Source organism: Chrysochloris asiatica, unplaced genomic scaffold (genome assembly GCF_000296735.1).
Source record: "Chrysochloris asiatica unplaced genomic scaffold, ChrAsi1.0 scaffold00084, whole genome shotgun sequence".
NCBI lineage: Eukaryota > Metazoa > Chordata > Mammalia > Afrosoricida > Chrysochloridae > Chrysochloris > Chrysochloris asiatica.
This window is the reverse complement of record NW_006408602.1, coordinates 9,291,857-9,311,162: the sequence shown is the minus strand read 5'-3', so window position 1 is coordinate 9,311,162 and position 19,306 is coordinate 9,291,857. Positions and strand designations below refer to the sequence as shown.

Genomic DNA, 19,306 nt, shown 5'->3' with positions numbered 1-19,306 from the left:
TTGCTGCTTTCAGGAGTGTCTCCTTGTCTTTGAGTTTGGAGAGCTTGGCTATGATATGTCTTGGTGATTTTCTTTTGGGGTCCACTGTGCAAATAGATCTCATTGGAGCCGTCCTATTGTTCGCTGACCCTCACTTTATCAAATATGATGTCTTTCTTCAGGGACTGATCCTTCCTGATAATATGTTTGAAGTATGGGAGATGAAGTCTCACCATTCTGTTTTCTAAAGAGACTATATTTCTTCTAACACAGATTTGTTTGTTCTTCTGGCAGTTTGTGGTACTTTTAATATTCTTCTCCAACACCATAATTCAAATGCATCAATCCTTCTGTTGTCTTCCTTATTAATTGTCCAAGTTTCACATGAATATGAGGTTATTGGAAATACCATGGGTTGGGTCAGGCACACCTTAGTCCCCAAACTGACATCTTTGCTCATGAATATTTTTAAAATATAGCAGATTTTCTTAATATTATACTTTGTTTGATTTCTTAACTGTCACTTTCATGACTGTTGATAGTGTATTCAAGCAAAATGAAGTATTTGACAACTTCAATCTTTTATTCATTTACCTTGGTGTTATTTATCGGTCCAGTTGTGAGGATTTTTGTTTTCTTCGTATTGAAGTACAACCCGTGTTGAAGACTGTGATCTTTGATCTTCATCAACATGTATTTTAAGTCCTCTTTGCTTTAAGCAAGCCAAGGGTGTATCATCTGCATATTACAGGTTGTTTGAGTCTTCCTCTAATGCTGATATCACATTCTCCTTTAAATAATCCAATTTCTGGTTGAATTCAATGTACATGCTAGAGCATGTACAACCCTGGCACACATCTTTCCTGATTTTAAGCCATTTAGTGTTCTTTTTTCCAATGACTGCTTCTTGGCTTATGTACAGGTTCCTTAAGAGCACAAAAGTGTTCTGTAATACACATTTTTCACAATGTTATCCATAGTTTGTCATGTTTCACACAGTCTAAAGCCTTTGCATAGTCAGCAAAGCATAGGTAAACATCAGTTTAGTATATCTATCAGACATTAGCAATGATATATGATATCCCTGTTCCATGCCTTATATGAATCTGGCTTGAATTTCTGGCAGTTCCCTGTCAATGTACTATTGCAACCAGTTTTGAATTTTTAAGCAAAATTTGAATTTCGAATTTTCATTAGTAACCATGCTGTCCAGTGATTTCTGCATTCTGTTGACTCACCTCTCTTTGGAATGGACAGAAATATGGTTCTCTTTCAGTCAGTTGGCCAGGTTGCTCTCTTCCAAATTTCTTGGCATAGATGAGTAAGCACCACCAGTGCTGTATCAGTTTATAGAAAGATTTCAAATTGTATTCCATCAATTCCCAGAGCCTTGTTCTGTGCCAATGCCTTCAGTGTACCTGGACTTCTTCCTTCAGTACCCTTAGCTCTTGATTATATGCTTCCTCTTGAAAGGGTTAAAAAACACTGACCATTTCTTTTTGGCACAGTGACTGTGTATTCTTCCATCTTCTTTTGATGCTTTCTGCATCATTCAACATTTTCCCATAGAATCCTTCAATATTGCAAGTCGAGGATTGAATTTTTTTTCTTTAGACATGCTTAGCATGTTCTTGCTTTTTGATTTTCTAACTCTAGGTCTTTGCACATTTTATTATAATATTTGACTTGAGCTACCCTTTGAAGTTTTCTATTCAGTTCTTTTACCTCCTCATTTCTTCTATTTGCTTTAGCATCTATATGCTGGAGAGCAAGTTTCAGAGCCTCTTCTGACATCCAGTTTGGTCTTTTCCTTCTTTCTTGTCTTCTTAATGACATCTTGCTTTCTTCCTGTGTGATGTTATTGATGTCATCCCACAACTTTTCTGGTCTTTTATCATTAGCGTCTAATGCAACAAATCTGTTCTTGAGATGATCACTAAATTCAGGTGGGATGTATTCAAGGACATGTTTTTTACTCTCTTTAATTTTTTTCAGCTTCAGCATGAACTTGCATTTGAGCAGTTGATGGTCTGTTCCACATTCTGCCCCTAGTATATAAATATTTGTTACATAAGGGGAAAATCTTTTACAACTGTTATAACACTATTTCTCATATTTCTATTAAACAATCAAATGATACCAGTTCTTTTCTTACCATTATGTATTTATTTATCTATCATAGATTTCATTTTCCTATTTTATAATCTTACCTTCACACACTGACTTATGTATTTACGCCCTTGTTTTATTCCCTCATATTCTTGAGAATGTAGTGAACATAATAGCCTTTTAAGCACCCATATAAGTAACAAAATATTTGGATAAACAGAAACTTTATAGAATCTATTTAGTTTCAATTTTTCAATGTTACGATGGAAACAGTATCCAGGCTGATTAACTGATATACTTCAAGTCATGCAACTAAGTAGTTAACATACTGGGATTAGAGCACTCATTTTAAAATTATACAATATGGTTTTTTATTATATAATATTGTCATTTTTCATCAAATGTATAGAAATGCAGTTGGATTCAACTCAGTGGTACCTAACATGTACCAGGTACTGTTCTTATCAAAGATTTGAAGATAGATTAGTTGAAGTTGGGTTTTATTGTTAAATACCGTGGAGTCGGTTCTGACTCATATTGATCCTGCACAGGGTTTCTTTCTGAGGCTGTAAATCTTTACAGGAGTGGAAAGCCTCATCTTTCTCCTGCAGAACAGCTAGTAGTTTCAAACTGCCGACCTTGAGGTTAGCAGCCCGATTTGTAACCACTACACTACCAGAGTTCCTGGTGCCATCAAGCCAGTACTGACTCATCAGACCTTATGCACAACAGAACAAAACCCTGTCAACTCCTCTGCTAACCAACCTCACAATTGTAGCTACACTTGAGCCCATTGCTGCTGCCACTGTTTCAATCCTTCTCATTGGGGCCTTCTTCTTTTTCACTCACCATAACCTGAACAAGCATGAAGTCATTCTCCAGGAACTGATCCCTCCTGATAATGTGTCTGAAGTATGAGAGATGAAGTCTGGCCATCTTGACTTCTAAGGAACATTCTGGCTGTACTTCTTCCAACACAGATTTGTTTGTTCTTTTGGCGATCCATGACACTTTTAATATTAATATTGGTTTAAGGTATAGCAAATGTACCTTTTAAGAATAAACAATTCCCTATCTGGATAAAATGAACTAGATTGGACCAGGTAGGATCCTTTGGAGATATCCTGTGGTATTTGGATATGAAGGTTTTTTATTTCGGTTGGTTTAGGAAACATCTTGCCTAATGTCCATGCTACAGAATTACCATTTTTTGCCCCCTCCCAGATTGGATCTGTAATTTCTTTTCTCTTCCTGCTGGCTCTGTCATCAAAACAGATGGGAGAGAGATCTTGGCTGTATATTCTCTAGTCGTAAGTGCTGGAATTTAAGGGATAGGGTGTCCCTGTGCCAGAATAAGTAAGAAACAATGGCACATCAGCCTTCCTTGTATTATGCTTTCTGAGTGTAATGGCATCGTTTAAAAGCTACCAGTCTCCAAAATAACCCTTCAAATCTATGTGCAAGAACACCATCCAAATTTAACTGTGGTCTTTGTGCTCCATGATGCCCCACTGAAGAATTATCCTCCTGCCACTCTAGTCTCTAAATCAAAACCAAACCCACTGCCATTGAGTTGATTCTGATTTACAGTGACCCTGTAAGACAAGAGTCCTGGTGTGGTGCTGTAGGATAAGCAATGGACTGCTAACCACAAGGTCAGTGGTTCAAACACACCAGCTACTGCTTGGAAACCCTGTACATGGTCAGTGTTAGTTGAAAACAATTCCATAGCACTTAACAACAATACCACATAGGGCAGAGAAGAAATGTCCATATGGTTTCTGAAACTGTAAATCTTTACAGGAACAGACACCTTCATCTTTTTCACTGGTGGGTTTGAACTGTTGGCGTTGCAGGTAGCAGTCCAGTCTTTAATCCACTGTGCCACTAGGGCTTCTCTCTAGTTTCCAATGGGTCACTAGATGTCCTCCACCCGTTTTCCATATTCAGTGCACCCATGAATGAGTGAGACTTCACTGTAGAACTGATTTTGAAGTGCCCCTTTGTTTTGAAATTTCTTTGCCGTGTTTTCCATTATTTGGCTCCACAAGAGTTATTCAGAATTTCAGCAGTTTTTCTCTGACCTAATCATTTTATAGACTCCTGGTGTGGTGCTATGGGTTAATGCGCCAGACTGCAAAGCCGTTTGAACTGCAAGGTTGGCAGTTCAAACTCACCAGCTGCTCCTTGGAAACCCTATACAGTGTTGCTATGAGTTGGAATTGGCTCGATGGCACTTAACAACAACAACAATCATTTTATGTCTTCACCAAAGTAAAAACAGTAATACTTCTGCATTTGTTTGTTGGTTTGTTTATTGAGAAAGCAAAACTAAACAGTATTTATTATTTACTTTACCACTGATTTATTTACTTTATAAAACCAAGGTCTCTAAACATGTCATTTCATCCATATACTAAGTTAGATTACATGTTCTATATGTTAACTAATGAATTGTATTTAGGCTTAATTAGATTTATACCATCTTAAAACTGAAACAAAAACTTAATGTTCTTTAATAAGGACATAATTTACGCTAGTAGACTCGACAGTTCATGTAGCTTCCTAATGTGGAGCTGTGGAATCCGTACTGGAGTGGGTACCACAGATTGTCAGTCCAAACCCCCAAGGTTGGCAGTCCAAACCCCCAAGGTTGGCAGTCCAAATCCCCGAGGTTGGCAGTCCAAATCCCCAAGGTTGGCAGTCCAATCCCACCAGCTGCTCCACAGAAACCCTATACAGGGTCCCTATGAGCCGAATCGATTCGATGGCACTTAACAAAAAACAAACTATTTAAATGGACTCAGCATGGCATGAGAACACAGTTTTTTATAAATGGAAATCTGTCTAAAATCTTCCTATTCAAATTGTAGCCCATTTGCATCACCTGCAAGCTTGTTCAAAAAGCAGACTCCCAGTCTTCTCACTCTCTACCTAAAGAATCTTAATCTGAGTTTTGATTAAAAAAATGTGGGCGATTCATGTGGACATTAGGTTTGAGAAGTACTGATTTTATATCTATGAATTCTATGAATAACACTACACCTAAGTGAGATTGCTTTGAAATTGATGACAAGAGAGTTAGTTGTCAATTACATTCATGTTGAATCTGCTGAAAAGCAAACCCAGCAAGTACAAATGACTTGTGTAGTATGAAAATATTAAAGATAACAGTGTGAAAATTATATTAAATCTACGAAGAGTTAGAAATATTGAAAGAAAAAACTATAAAAATCATTACAGAAAGTACAAACTAATAAAAAAGTGCTGAAAATATTTTGCAATCCATGGTGTGAGGGAAAGTTGACCATGAAAAGCATCCTGATACATGTGACATAGGAGTGATAGTTGACAATAAGGCAGAAATTAATCAGAAATCGAGCATGGTGGTGAGTGTTCCACTGAGGTTTCCTAACGAGGAGGGCATAGTTGAGGCTTCAGCTCCTCTCGTGCAGTGCCTGACACTATTTGCTAAAAGATAAAGATAAACTGGAAGATGTTCAGAGATGGTCTTGAAGATTGATTATGGCATAGGGAGAACTGATTTATGAGGAGAGAGAAAAATAATTAAATGGAAAGCACTGTGCTATAAAAAGAGGTTACAGAGACATGGATATTTATCTAATGTTTCTCGAGTGCTATTTTTCGGGAGTATCTGTATGAAAGGTGCAGAAACGTAAGGGTGTAAGGCTACTAAGAAATCTGTTACAGAGCAAAGCAATATCAGCTGAAATTACTCCATTAAATTAAGAAGACTATCAAAAATTATGTTTCAGAAATAATGGTACATGAGAAATGACCTAGATTGGGATGACTTTATCCCTGAGAACTTTGGAAAGTTCTTTGAGCAAAAAATGGAAAAATTATATATTAAATTGCTGGATTATCTCCCCAGGGAAATAATTGGGAACTCATCTCTTGCAACTTCTAAGATAAGGAAGGAGAAAGCCGAGGATGTTGCCTATGGGAACTTTATGTGCTTCTGGCAGAGAGAGACTTGAAGATTGACGAGTTTTTCTTCTGTAAAACCTTAGATTATTGCTGATGTTGCCACATATAGATAAATTATTTTTCTTTATGTTTGCATCCTACTTAAATAAAAAACATAGTTTCTAAAAGCTAGATGGGTCATGCATGGGCACAGGTAGACCACTTGGCATTCATGGACAGTCTTTTTCAGTTCTCTTTACAATATAATTCATTAAGAGGTACAGATTACTACGTATCAGGAGTGACATCTCTTCCTACATTCACTTCATTCAGGAAGCTAAAAGAACAAGCCCAAATGTACCTTGCATTGTGGAACTATTTGTAAATACAGTCATGTGCTGTATATGGCCCATTCAGGCAACATCTGACATCTTATATATCCATGGTCCCAGAAGGTTACAATAGAGTTCAGAAATCCTGATGGAAGAAAGAGATGAAGCAAACACAGCTACTTCTCACATACAACATATAAATCTCATGACTCTTGCAGAAGAAGCCACTGGTAAACTGTTACAGTACATGTATAACATATAATACCTGTGTCTTGATGGTCATAATAAATGCCTATGTTACTGGCTTATAGATGCACTGAATTGTATTTTCTATCTAAAATATCTACTGTTTAACAGTGTATGCTTTGAGTCATAGGTAGCAGCATCCAATCTCATGTATCGCACATCTCTTGAGTGTTGTAGCATTATCTCTGTTTAATCTTCTTTCAAAAATAATACTGTGAAGTGCATTATCATTGCTCCCAAATGCAGCAAAACCAGTGCTAGTGAAAGCAGCAGCAAAAGGAAGCATAGCTATTTGAAAGTAAAAGCCAAAGGTGTTAACAGGGAGGTGGAAAGTCAGTGAATACTATTTCTTACAATTTAGGCAAATCACACCCAACTCACACCAATCCTCAGAAACAAAGAAAAGAGTCACCATGCTGTTTCAGCTTTGATGAAAGCTACAAGGGTAAGAATGTGAGAGGGACCTATATCAGATATGAAGGAATTGCTAACGATGTGGATAGAGGACCAAAAGCAAAAGCAAATTCCTTTCAGCATACTGAGGATCACTGCTCAACACTTGTTGGAGAGGCTTACAGAGAAAGTAGGAACTGACGAGGACATGGTGTTTACACAATATCCAAACCACATAATGTCCTAATTCTCAGAATAGATCATGGACTTTAAAGTACACATGACTGAAGGTAAAGAAACTAAGAAATCATCTAGTACCTGAGAGAGTCCCAAAACTCTTTTTGCCAGGATGAAAACCCAGATTGTGTTGGCCAATTAGTTAATGGTCAACCACCATCCCATTTTCTTCATACCTATGTAGACTTTTTTTTTTTTTTTTTTAATCCAATTAGATGCATCAGCTAACATGGGAAGGAAGATCAGCACTCCTATTCCATGGATCAGAAATCAAGTAAAATTATTCGGTATTCTAATTCATTGTTCTATTTTTTTGCATTAATTCCTGCAGTCCCACATTTATATTGTCCAGAATATCTCATTGAATGCAGCTGTTGCTAGGAATAATTCAGATCCTTGGGTATATGACTAGTGCTTACTGGTTTCCAATTTTATTTAGCTTCTGGTTGGAATTTGAAAAAATGAAATCCTACCTAAAAGCAATGAAAGCTTCCTGACTATTCAGGTGAATACACATATAGACACACAAAGAATAACTCATAGCAAGTAACTTGACCGAGACGCATTGGATAGATTTCTTTATACTGGTGTGTCGGAAGGCTTGCAAAACTTAAAGCAGTCATCAAATGAATTAAATTACTTTAGATGATCCATACTATGGATTTTTTGTTGTTGATGATGGTGTTTGTTTTTAAGTTATTGTTCAATTTTGTTACTTATGCCTTATGTGCCTGCTTTGGTTTCAAGAAATTCAATTTAGCAAAAACATCTTATCTTCTTCCTTCCCTTCTTCAAAGAGATCTAAAATGGAAAACAAAAAGTTTATTCTGCTGTATCCAGAATCCAAAGATCATATTTTCTAAATCCCATTTTTGTGAAAATGGCTCTAAGAAACTGCCAATATCCTATATGTGTAAACAACAAATGTAGACAAGATAAAAACTAATTGAGGCAAAAAGAAAAACTGATAGGTTGCAATCTTACTTTTTCTTTTCTTGTTTCCTGCTTGCTATAGCTAGCAAAAGGGTAGAAAGTCTTTTTTTCTTTCTAAATCATTCTACTAGTGTCGTATTGATTTTCTCTCAAGTACTCCCTGCGGTATCAGATGATCACATATTTGCTGGTGTTATTTGTATTGATACTGTGCCTTGATTCTGGGTTGACATATATTACTTAAGCCGTGACAACACTACCCTTCATTGACATTTCATGGTGGTGGTGTGTACCAAGCCTCTTATGCAGAAAAGCATAAGAGAACAGGCTGTTTCACAACAGTATGTGTTATCATTCTTAGAAAAGCAATTCTTATTCACTCCAAATGATACTGTAAACCCTCCAGCAGTGTTACTTAACATTGTCCTTAGTCTCTACAACAGTATCTTGATTTCTTGTGTATCTCTGCTGATGCAGGAAAAATACAGTCTTCAGCTGGGTATCAAAATATTCTTGTTACATTGTTTGTAAAAAAAAAAAAAACATTTATATTGCACAGTATCTGAAAGAATACATGGTGACTTGCCTCTGATGTTGCTCAGTCTTGCTTACTTTTGTATTCTTCTCTCATCTCACCTCCCTCTGTTTCAGCTAGCTGTGAGGTGGTTGGAACACAACTGTCGTTACCAGTACATGGATGAGCTTCTGCAGTACATCCGCTTTGGCCTCATGGATGTGGATACTCTCCATACAGTTGCCCTGTCCCACCCCCTGGTCCAAGCAAGTGAGACTGCAACAGCACTTGTCAACGAGGCCCTGGAGTACCACCAGAGCATCTATGCACAGCCCGTCTGGCAGACAGGCAGGACCAAACCACGGTTCCAGTCAGACACTCTGTATATCATTGGTGGGAAAAAGCGTGAGATCTGTAAAGTCAGGGAACTTCGGTACTTCAACCCTGTTGATCAGGAAAATGCTCTCATAGCTGCTATAGCCAACTGGAGTGAGCTGGCTCCCATGCCCGTGGGAAGGAGCCACCACTGTGTGGCAGTAATGGGAGACTTTTTGTTTGTAGCAGGAGGGGAAGTTGAGCATGCCAGTGGCCGGACGTGCGCTGTAAGGACTGCCTGTCGCTATGACCCCCGCAGTAACTCCTGGGCAGAGATTGCGCCCATGAAAAATTGCCGAGAGCATTTTGTGCTTGGTGCCATGGATGAGTACCTCTATGCGGTTGGGGGCAGGAATGAACTACGCCAAGTTCTGCCTACAGTTGAGCGATACTGCCCCAAGAAGAACAAATGGATGTTTGTGCAGTCCTTTGACCGATCCCTTTCATGTCACGCTGGACATGTGGCTGATGGTCTTCTTTGGATATCAGGTAGAACACACCTCATACATGGGCTCTATTAAAAAAACAAAAAACACTTTTCATCATGACATAAATTTAAAAGTCAAGTTTTGATAACATGGCCATGTGTAATTGAATGATTGAGCCAAGGATGTCATTTTAGCTAATTAACAGTCATTTATTGAACACCTACTCTATAGAGAGCAATGTAATTGGAAGTAATTGACCTTTCTATCACTTGCTATGAGTGATTAGTGGAGTAAAAATTCAAGATGAAAATTAATGGCCCATGACATCTGTTTCTCTACCAAACCTTCTATTGTTTAGATGATCAGCTCTTGATTATTCATGGATTGTAATGCACAGTTTGAAGTTTATCCAGCTCCTTTGCTTTTTCTTTCACCCTGGGCTGTCTGCCCAGAAGCCATTTCATCAAAGACAAAGCAAAGGAAGTAGAAGTTCAGTTAATCCATCCTACAACCAGGGCATCTCCATGCTGTGCATTATGGGGAGGGATTTAGTTACTGTCTAAAATAAAGCTTTTGTATTATCTATAAACTGCAGTTATACATGGCTTCCTACTCCTGCATTCTTATTTCATACTCCCATTCTTACTAATCATTTGCAGTACAGTTCTAGCTCTAGTGTAGATTTCTTTTTTATTTTTGCTTAAAAAAATCCTTTTGATGATGGAAAAGTAGAGCTAACTATAGTGAACCCAGGTATGCATAACCCAGCTTCAACAGCTTCTCACTCATTGTTAGTCTTGTTATCCGTAAACTCACAGACTCTATCCCATCACAGATTATTCTGAAACAAATCCTAGACATATCATTTCATTTAAATAACCTAATGTGAAAATATACTACATCAGACAAGGATTCATTTAAAAATACAACCACAATATAATTGTCATACAGAAAATTAATAATTACTGGTGTGGTGCTAAAGAATGAGCACTGGACTGTTCATCACAAGGTTGGTGGTTCAACCCCATCAACTGCTCCTTGAAAACCCTATACAGGATTACTATGAACTAGGACCGACTCAATGGCACTTACAACACAGTCTTTAAATACCCCGTCAGTGTTGAAATAAACTCAGTTATTTGCATAATGGTTACAAATCGGGCTGCGAACCTTAAGGTCAGCGGTTTGAAACTACCAGCCGCTCCGCGGGAGAAAGATAAAGCTTTCTACTCCCGTAAAGATTTACACCCTCGGAAACCCTGTACAGGGTCGCTATGGGTTGGACCCGACTCGATGGCACTTAACAACAACAACAACAACATTTGTTTTATGCTCTTTTTTTTTTAAGCTTTTATTGTAAACTGAGTGGTACTTTACCTGGAAGAACACCGGCTTTATACCATCGTTTCATTGCAATGATTACAATCTCCTCTGTGTATCATCATTCAACAGTATTTGCTTCCATTCCCTCTAGTTTTGGTTTGTTGTTTGTTTTTTTAGGGGGGGGTGGGGGTGGGAGGAGATGTACACAGATAAACTCAGGAATATAAAATAATTTAAACAACCAAAGGGCACATTCTGCAAGCCTGCCTTCTGGCCACCAGCACTCAGTTTCCTCGCTTTGATTCTTTTATAGGAAAATTGTATAGGTGGCATTCTTTTAGCTTTGGCCAGTAGTTCATCTGAGACATTCTTTGAAAGACCTAAAGTCTTTTATTGATATGATTTACTCTCTGCATCTCATGCCGTGTGGCATAGGGCAGACGACTCCCAGATACATTCAGAAATGAGTAAACTCATGTATGATAAATCCACACAACTGGGTAAAGATTATTCCATAAGCCAGTGCCAAAATTGGATGGGATTCCAACTTTCTGTAAATGCAGGTCACCAAGTGTTTATTGGATATCTGCTGTGTACCGATCACTCTGTGGCCAAGTCAGTCAATGGTAATGATTTTCTATTGATAGACTGAAGACTTAGTGATTGAGTGTTCAAACTCTAAACCAGGGGTGGGGAACCTTTTTTCTGCCAAAATTTTTAACATCATTCATGAGCCATACATAATTATCAACTTAAAAATTAGCCTGCTATGTTTGATCATACATTTAATTGTTGTTGTTGTTGTTAAGTGCTATTGAGTTGGTTTTGATGCATAGTGACCCTGTATAGGGTTTCCAAGAAGTGACTGGTGAGTTTGAACCACTGACCTTGCCGTTCAAATCAACTTTGCAGTCGATTGCTTAACGTGATGGTAGCGTAGTGGTTACGAATCGGGCTGCTAATCTCACTGTAAGCAATTCGAAACTACCAACTATTCCGCAGAGATAGATGAGGCTTTCTGCTCCCATAAAGATTTATAGCCTCGGAAACCCTGTACAGGGTCACTATGAGTCGGAACTGACTCCACGGCACATAACAACAACAACAATGTGGTGGCTTGAGTCCGGGTGTGGCACTGTGGGTTAATGAACTGGACTGCAAAGTCAGTTTGAACCACAACTGGTTGGTGGTTTAAGCTCACCAGCTGCTCCTTGGAAACCCTATACAGGGTCATTATGGGTTGGAACCAACTCAATGACACTTAACAACAATAAATATGATGGCTGGAACTGTGGTTGTCTTGGCAGGGCCAGACCAAATGATTTTGTAGGTCTTATATGACATGTGGCCCAATATTCCCCACCCCTGCTCTAAACCCTGGCTATCTTTTTGTTTGTATAGGAGAAGTCTTTGCGGTGTAGATTACTAACATCACATTACCAGCCTGTGTTTTCAGTTCTGGGATTGATAAAGCCCTCCTTTGAAAGATTTGTGTCATAAGTTTGAAGGAAACCCATTTTTGTGCCCCAAGTGACACTCATTTAATTTCCTTGTCATCAAGAACAAATAAGAGGTGGAAAATCAAATGACCTAAATACCAAGATTAACTGAGATATTTTTAATTAGAAGAATCAATCGCTTTTAGGTATATTTCTCAATTCTTCTCAGATATTCTTAATGATCTTTTCTGGTTTTTAAACACCCATTCTGAAATGCCTTGTATTTAAAGTAAATTCATTTGGACTGTATCTATTTATTCTTCCACTGTCCTCAATAACCAGGGAGACAGCCATGGTCTCAGCTTCTTTGGTAGCGCCTCCATCACTGACAATTCATTGGTTGTCATTGAAGAAATTTAGCTCAGGTCAGGGTCTTAGTGCTCAATACATTAATGAATGAAGTTAAGACTATGACTAAGGAAGAAGATAAATGAGGTGGATCCAGGAATTATTGGACGTAAATACCAAGTAAACATTAGATACGAGTGAGGATATTAGTATACATGAATATATTTAAATTATAACCTCATTTATCTGGTGACCCATTCCTGCTGTTTTGTTGTAGTGTGGCATTAATTCTGACTCATAGTGACTACTCATAGTAGTACATAGTACAGAGTAGAACTGCCCCCAGAGAGTTTTCTAGGCTATAATCTTCATAAGAGTAGCTCTCTAGGTCTTTCTTCCTGCAGAACTGCTGGTGGGTTTGAACCACCATATATTTATTAGGAGCCGAGCACTTAATCATTGCACTACTAGAGTTCCTTTATGTATTTGGTTGTTTGTTAAGTGCCTAGAAAATTAATACCAGAATTACATCCTGTTAATTTTCCTGAAGAAACTTCAAGCTAAGCTGCAAACAGATCTTTGCTAATAGAAGGTTCAGAGCTGTACTTGTCTTGGATAACAATAAGATGATGGATCGATGAAATCGGTGCAATTTATATTCTCTCCCAATTGACATTATCCTTCATTGACTCATTTAGTTTCATATGTTGTTAACATGCTGTATTCTGAAATTTTGCATTGCATTTTCTAAATTTTGCATGAATTTCTCATAAATGTTTTAATAAATATTCTTTTTTTGGGGGGGATGGGCAAACTGTGAAACTAGCTTTTAAAAAATTCTGGAGTTTCCATTACATGATTTTAAAGATACCTTCCTTCATGAGGTCTTCTTAAGAAAGCATGGAAACTCATCATAGATAAGCTAGATCTGTCATTGTGACATCAAACAGACTTCCCTTTCAACAGGGTGTATATGTTTCCTTTTTCATTTTATTAACTGTATCAGTGTACTACAGATCATATCGAACATTATTTTCTATTTCCTCCATTGTGTAAGCAAATACGTTTTCTTGGTTCTTCATTTGCACTTAGGTATGCTGCCCGTGTTAGCCATACTTAATGAAAACAATCACAGTGTTCTCAGGTTTTTCCTCCCCACTGTGTACTTGAGGTGAAAACTCACTTTCCTATGTACAGTACAATACCTTTAATTGGAAAGAAGAGGAAATCACCAGTGACATTTCTAATACCTTTAGTCATCTGCCTCTTTCCTCCGGCTTGGCTTATAATAAATCAATTGTGAATCTAGCCATGGATAGGGAAGGGTGACTAGGTTTGCTAATGGGCCCTTTAAAAAAAAAAAGGCAGGTATGCTTAACAACAACAACAATCACTGATTTACAAACATAGGAGGAGATGAAAATGTTTGAGGCTATTCTCTATCCTTTACCAAATAGTCAAGTATTTCCCATTTAGTTGATGGGGGATTGGGTCATTGGCATCCTTCTGGTATTTCGCAAGCTTTGCCTGAGGCAGTTGTAGTATGGATTATAGAATGTGGATTTTAGGGGCTTATTTCTGTTCCATAGAACAGAAAATGAGTGTTTTCTTATAGACAACATTTCCATCGCGTGCTCTAGTGCTCACTCACTCTCTCTCATCATTGTGGAGTCTGTCTATAGTTTTTAAAGTGAGACAAGCAGAAAGGAACTAAAAAAATCAGGCCATATGGATATACACATTAGTATTTAAGATATTAACCCCATTGCTCTCCAATCAGTTCTGTCTCACAGCAACCTGAAAGGATTGAGTACAACTGTCTCCATAGAGCTTCCCTGGTGTGTTGCTATAGGATCAGCACTGGACCACAAGACTGGCCCAGAACTCACTAGTGGCTCCTGGAAAATCCTATGTAGGACCACTATGAATTAGAACAGACTCAACGGCAATTAACAACAATATTCATGGAAGCCAACTGCACATCTTTCTTCTGCAGAGTGGCTGGTAGGCTCAAACCACAGACCTTTTGGTTAGCACCACTGTAACCACAGCATCACCAGGGCTCCTTATTTTAAGAGCACAGTCTTCCGTATGGATTACAACTCAATATAAAGAAAACAAAAATCCTCACCACTGGATGAATAAACTGCATTCTTATCAATGGAGAAGAGATTGAAGTTGTCAAGGACTTCATTCTTCTTGGATCAACTATCAACACTCGCGGAAGTAGCAGTCAAGAGATCAGACGACGTATTGCACTGGGCAAATCTGCTGCACAGGAACTTTTTAAAGTATTGAAGAGCAGAGATGTCAGCTTGAGGATTAAGGTGCGCCTGACCCAAACCATGGTATTTTCAATAGCCTCATATGGATGCGAAAGTTGGACAGTGAATAAGGAAGATCACAGAAGAATTGGTGCCTTTGAGTTGTGGTGTTGGAGGAGAATACTGAAAGTGCCGTGCACTGCTGAAAGAACTAATAGATCTGTTTTGGAAGAAGTGCAACCAGAGTGCTCCTTGGAGGCCAAAATGGCTAGGCTTTGTCTCTCATACTTTGGACACATTGTCCAGAGAGAACAGTCTCTGGAGAAGGATGTCATGCTGGGTAGGGTGAAGGATCAGAGAAAAAGAGGAAGAACCCCAACGAGATGGATCAGCCAGGTGGCATCGTTGATGGCGTCAAGTATGGTAGCGGTAGTGAGGTTGGCCCAGGATTGGACATTGTTTCGTCTGCTTTGCATGGGTCGCTATAAGTCGGTTCCGACTTGATGGCACCTGACAACAACAACAACAACTAGCATTTGAAAGGAGCTCCGGTAGCATAGTGGTTATAAGTCAGGTTGCTAACTCAAGGCCAGAAGTTCAAAACTACCAGTTCTTCCGTAAGAGAAAGATGAGGGTTTCTGCTCCTGTAAAGATTTACCGCCTCAGAAACCTCACACAGGGTCACTATGAGTTGGAACTGACTCCACAGCACACTACCACCACCACCACCATCCACTAGCATTTGACAGGAGCCCTGGTGGTGGTGTGCTGCTTCAAGAAAGAAAGATGAGGCTGTCTTTTCCTGCAAAGATTTATAGTCCTGTAATGCACTAGACTGCAAAGTCGGTTTGAGCTGCAAGGTTAGCAGTTCAAGCTCACCAGTTGCTCCTCGGAAACCCTATACAGGGTCACTATGGGTCGAAACCAACTTGATGGCACTTAACAAACCAACCAACCAACCCTATTTAGGGTCATTATGACTCGTGATCCACTTGATGGCAGTGGGAGTAGCATTTGGAAGGAGCCCTGGTGGCACAATTGTTAAATGCACACTGCTAACCAAAAGGTCAGTGTTTTGAACTCACCAGTTGCTCTCAGGGAGAAAGATGTGGTGGCTGACTGCCACAAAGATTGCAGTCTCTGAAACCCTATGAGGCAGTTCCACCCTGTCCTATAGGGTCACTAGAGATCAATCTACTCCACGGCAACAGGTTTGGTTTGATAGTAGCATTTGACATTGTGATCAGGGTCACAAGTGCGTCAGACCATTTTGATTAGAAATGGGCAGAATAAACATGAAATCTGCAGTTCTGTGCACTGCAGTCCCTCCTACACACTCTGAAATGATCTCCATTTTAAGGTATGTTTGTGTGTATGTGCAAGTGAAAGTTAATCCAAAGTCTATTTTGCAGAATAATTTACCTATTTCATTTTTATCAAATGGCAAAAAGGAAACAAGAAAATCACCACAAATTGTATCCTAAGACAAAGACTGACCATTTTGGTTTGGTTTGACCGTCCAGTTTGACAATCTGCTGCGAATTTGCATTTCCACCTCAGATATACTGAACATATACTGAATCAGAATCTACATTTTTACAGGATTAGAACCACTTGAGGATCCATACAAAGCACCTGGTAATCTTGTTAAAATAAAATGTAGGTTCGGATCCTAAATATATCAGGTAGAAATGCAAGCTCTCAGCAGGGAGTCAAACTGAAATGAACTAGTTTGAAGTCCTGTTTTAAACTATAAAAGTAAAACATGTTACTGCATTTACTCAAAAGTAATATTTAGTGCTTTCTTAATTCTCTTGATGAATTCTAAATATAGCCCTGGTTTTAGATAAATGAGATTAATTCAGTAAACACACTTCCTGCCCTCTAGGAGCTGACAATCAAAGTGTTTTTTCCAGATATCTCATTAATGAAAGAATATTTGTCAAAGCCTCTTTAACTCCCTAGAAGATATGCTTACTTTCATGTTGATTAAATTTATATTTTATAAAAGCTTTCTTTGCCCCATTTTAAACAACTTTAATTTATTCACACCTTCAAAAGGGACTTTGGTTTTTCTAGTATTCATTAAAGTTATTGTTGTTGTTGTTGTTAAGTGCCGTTGAGGCAGTTCTGACCCATAGCGACCCTGCATTCCGAGGAGCAGCTGGTGAGCTTGAACTGCCGACCTTGCAGCTCAAACGGCTTTGCAGTCTGGTGCATGAATCCACAGCACCACACCAGGACTCATTAAAGTTAGAACAATGTAAAATTTTATTAAAGAAAAAATTTTAATTCCCTATCTATAGCTTTAGTCTATAGATAAAAGTTTACTTGTGTTTAAACAATTATATATAGACTGAGAACTAACAACATATTGGACATGGCAGAGGCTGGCATGGGGTGTGCTAAGATCCTAAGACTATGATCACACACACATGTAAACCTTGCTCCACTTCTTATGTGAACCTGGTGATAGTGGTGGTGTTCGTATGCACTTGAGTGGGTTTTCAGGACAGTAAATCTTTACCCAGCAGAAAGCCTCATTTTTCTCCTGTGGGTTTGAACTTCTAACCTTGTGATTAGCAGAGTAGTGCTTGTCCTGATACACAAAGCTGAATGAGCCTAGTGGTCTTTTAGTGCAGGGCAGCTGAGTCCTGTGGGAGAAGATGAGTCAATACGTGGGCTTGGTATGGGTACACACTCATCTCACCCAGGGCAGCCAGGCTCTCTCTGTGCTCTTGTGTGCCCTGCTGCTGGAACCACTCTCTAATCTGCTTTCCTTCACTAATTAACCAAACTTCTTCACACTCTTCAGAACTCTCAGACTCAGAGGAGAGGACCATAACTTCTTTCTCTAAGAGCAAATGCAAGGGGACTTCAACAAGTTCATGCAAAATTGGAATGGGAATATAATGGATTTTTTCCATGAAGATTTTGAAATCCCCTCATCTAAGTATGATGGTTCTTACATGAATCAACCAGAAATGTGTTGCAAAGAGTAGAAAGGTCCTGGTGGAGAGTGTGATTTGATGGGCCGGCAAGAGTGAAACTCACAGCAGATGGTCCTGAAAAGGGGCTAAGGGAAGTAGGTTGAAAAACACTGACATGTAAGGAGTGTGAGGAGGAGGGGAACAAAGGAAGGGGTCTGAGAGGAGTCCCTTACCTCAGGGATATTCAGTTAGGAACTACATGAAGTAGTAGAGGATGGTGGCAGTTAGAATGGCTTGAGGTATAAATGGAGAGTGAGGAAGTAGAAGCAGAAAGTTTAGGCTACATTGACAAGAAGTTTGGATAAAGGCTGTCATAGCTGGTTGCCAATAAACAGTGCATCTGTTTGGTAAATGCTGAGAGGATCTTGTAGGTGACACAATATTGGTAATAGACATAGCATCCTCAAACAGGAGGCTCAAATGGATGGATTCAAATGACTAACAGGGTTTTTGTTGGGATAGTGCAAGGTCAAGACTAGGGAGAAAATTTCAGAGTGGCTTTTGGGGAAAATCTGAGAAACAACAGAGAGGGAACTGATAAGTTAAAAAAGAAATCATAAAAGTGTGATGACCCAGTTTACAGGTGTCATCATATTTTGGGTGGTGTTCAACAGAGAAGGAGCTCTGGTAGCGTAGTGGTTACGAATCGGGCTACAAACCTCAAGGTCAGCAGTTTGAAACTATCAGCTGTTCCTCAGGAGAAAGATGAGACTTGCTGCTCCCGTAAAGATTTACCACTTCAGAAACCCTGTACAGGGTTGCTATGAGTCAGAACCAACTCCACGACACATCACCACCAACCAAGCGAGAATTAGAGAAGTCAGATCCTTGGATTCACTTATGATGGGAGATTTTTAACTTGGCAATAGTCAAAAGGGTCATACTGGAAGGAATGCATCATGCTGGGATGCCTGTTAGGTGGACATTGAAGGCTCAAAGTTATCTTGAGGGTGCAGGATATGTGTTGTGGAAGTCAGTATATCTGTTGCCCCTGGAGGCAGCTACCATGTGAGAAAGTCACCTGCTTCGTAGATGCTTGGAGCTTGATGATTTGATATGTCCACTTTGATGGTACATAGTGAATTAGAATGTCCACTAAGAATTAAATCTACTTTGTTAATTTGGATATTATTAGATTCAACCAACTGCCTTCAGCAGTTACTTTTTCTGTTTCTCCTCTTTGGCCCCAGCCTTCACTGTTCCCCATCTGAAGGAGATTAAAACAAAACCAGCCAAACAAATATAAATGAGCCATGCTACACTGCTTTTTTTGTTTTGTTTTGTTTTAAGGTTTTTATTGTGGATTGAGTGAAAGTTTTCAGGGCACATCATCGGTTTCACATTCAAACATTCATATACCTTGTTTCATTACATTGATTATAATCCCCTCCACATACCATCAGTTAACAGAGTTTCTCTATATCCTCTTTAGCTTTTTATAGGGGGCGGGGAGGGGCGGAAAACTT

The 19,306-nt window shown here is 39.0% G+C and overlaps 1 protein-coding gene across 3 annotated transcripts in view; it reads left to right on the top strand.

Annotated features, from left to right (window-relative positions):
• KLHL32 (kelch-like family member 32) overlaps positions 1 to 19,306 on the top strand; it is a 358,168-nt gene that overhangs the window by 318,012 nt on the left and 20,850 nt on the right. For all 3 annotated transcript variants that reach the window (XM_006865850.1, XM_006865849.1, XM_006865848.1), the window contains one exon: positions 8,811 to 9,537. In XM_006865850.1, coding sequence (XP_006865912.1) covers positions 8,811 to 9,537 — 727 coding nt within the window. The remainder of the gene's footprint in view (positions 1 to 8,810; positions 9,538 to 19,306) is intronic.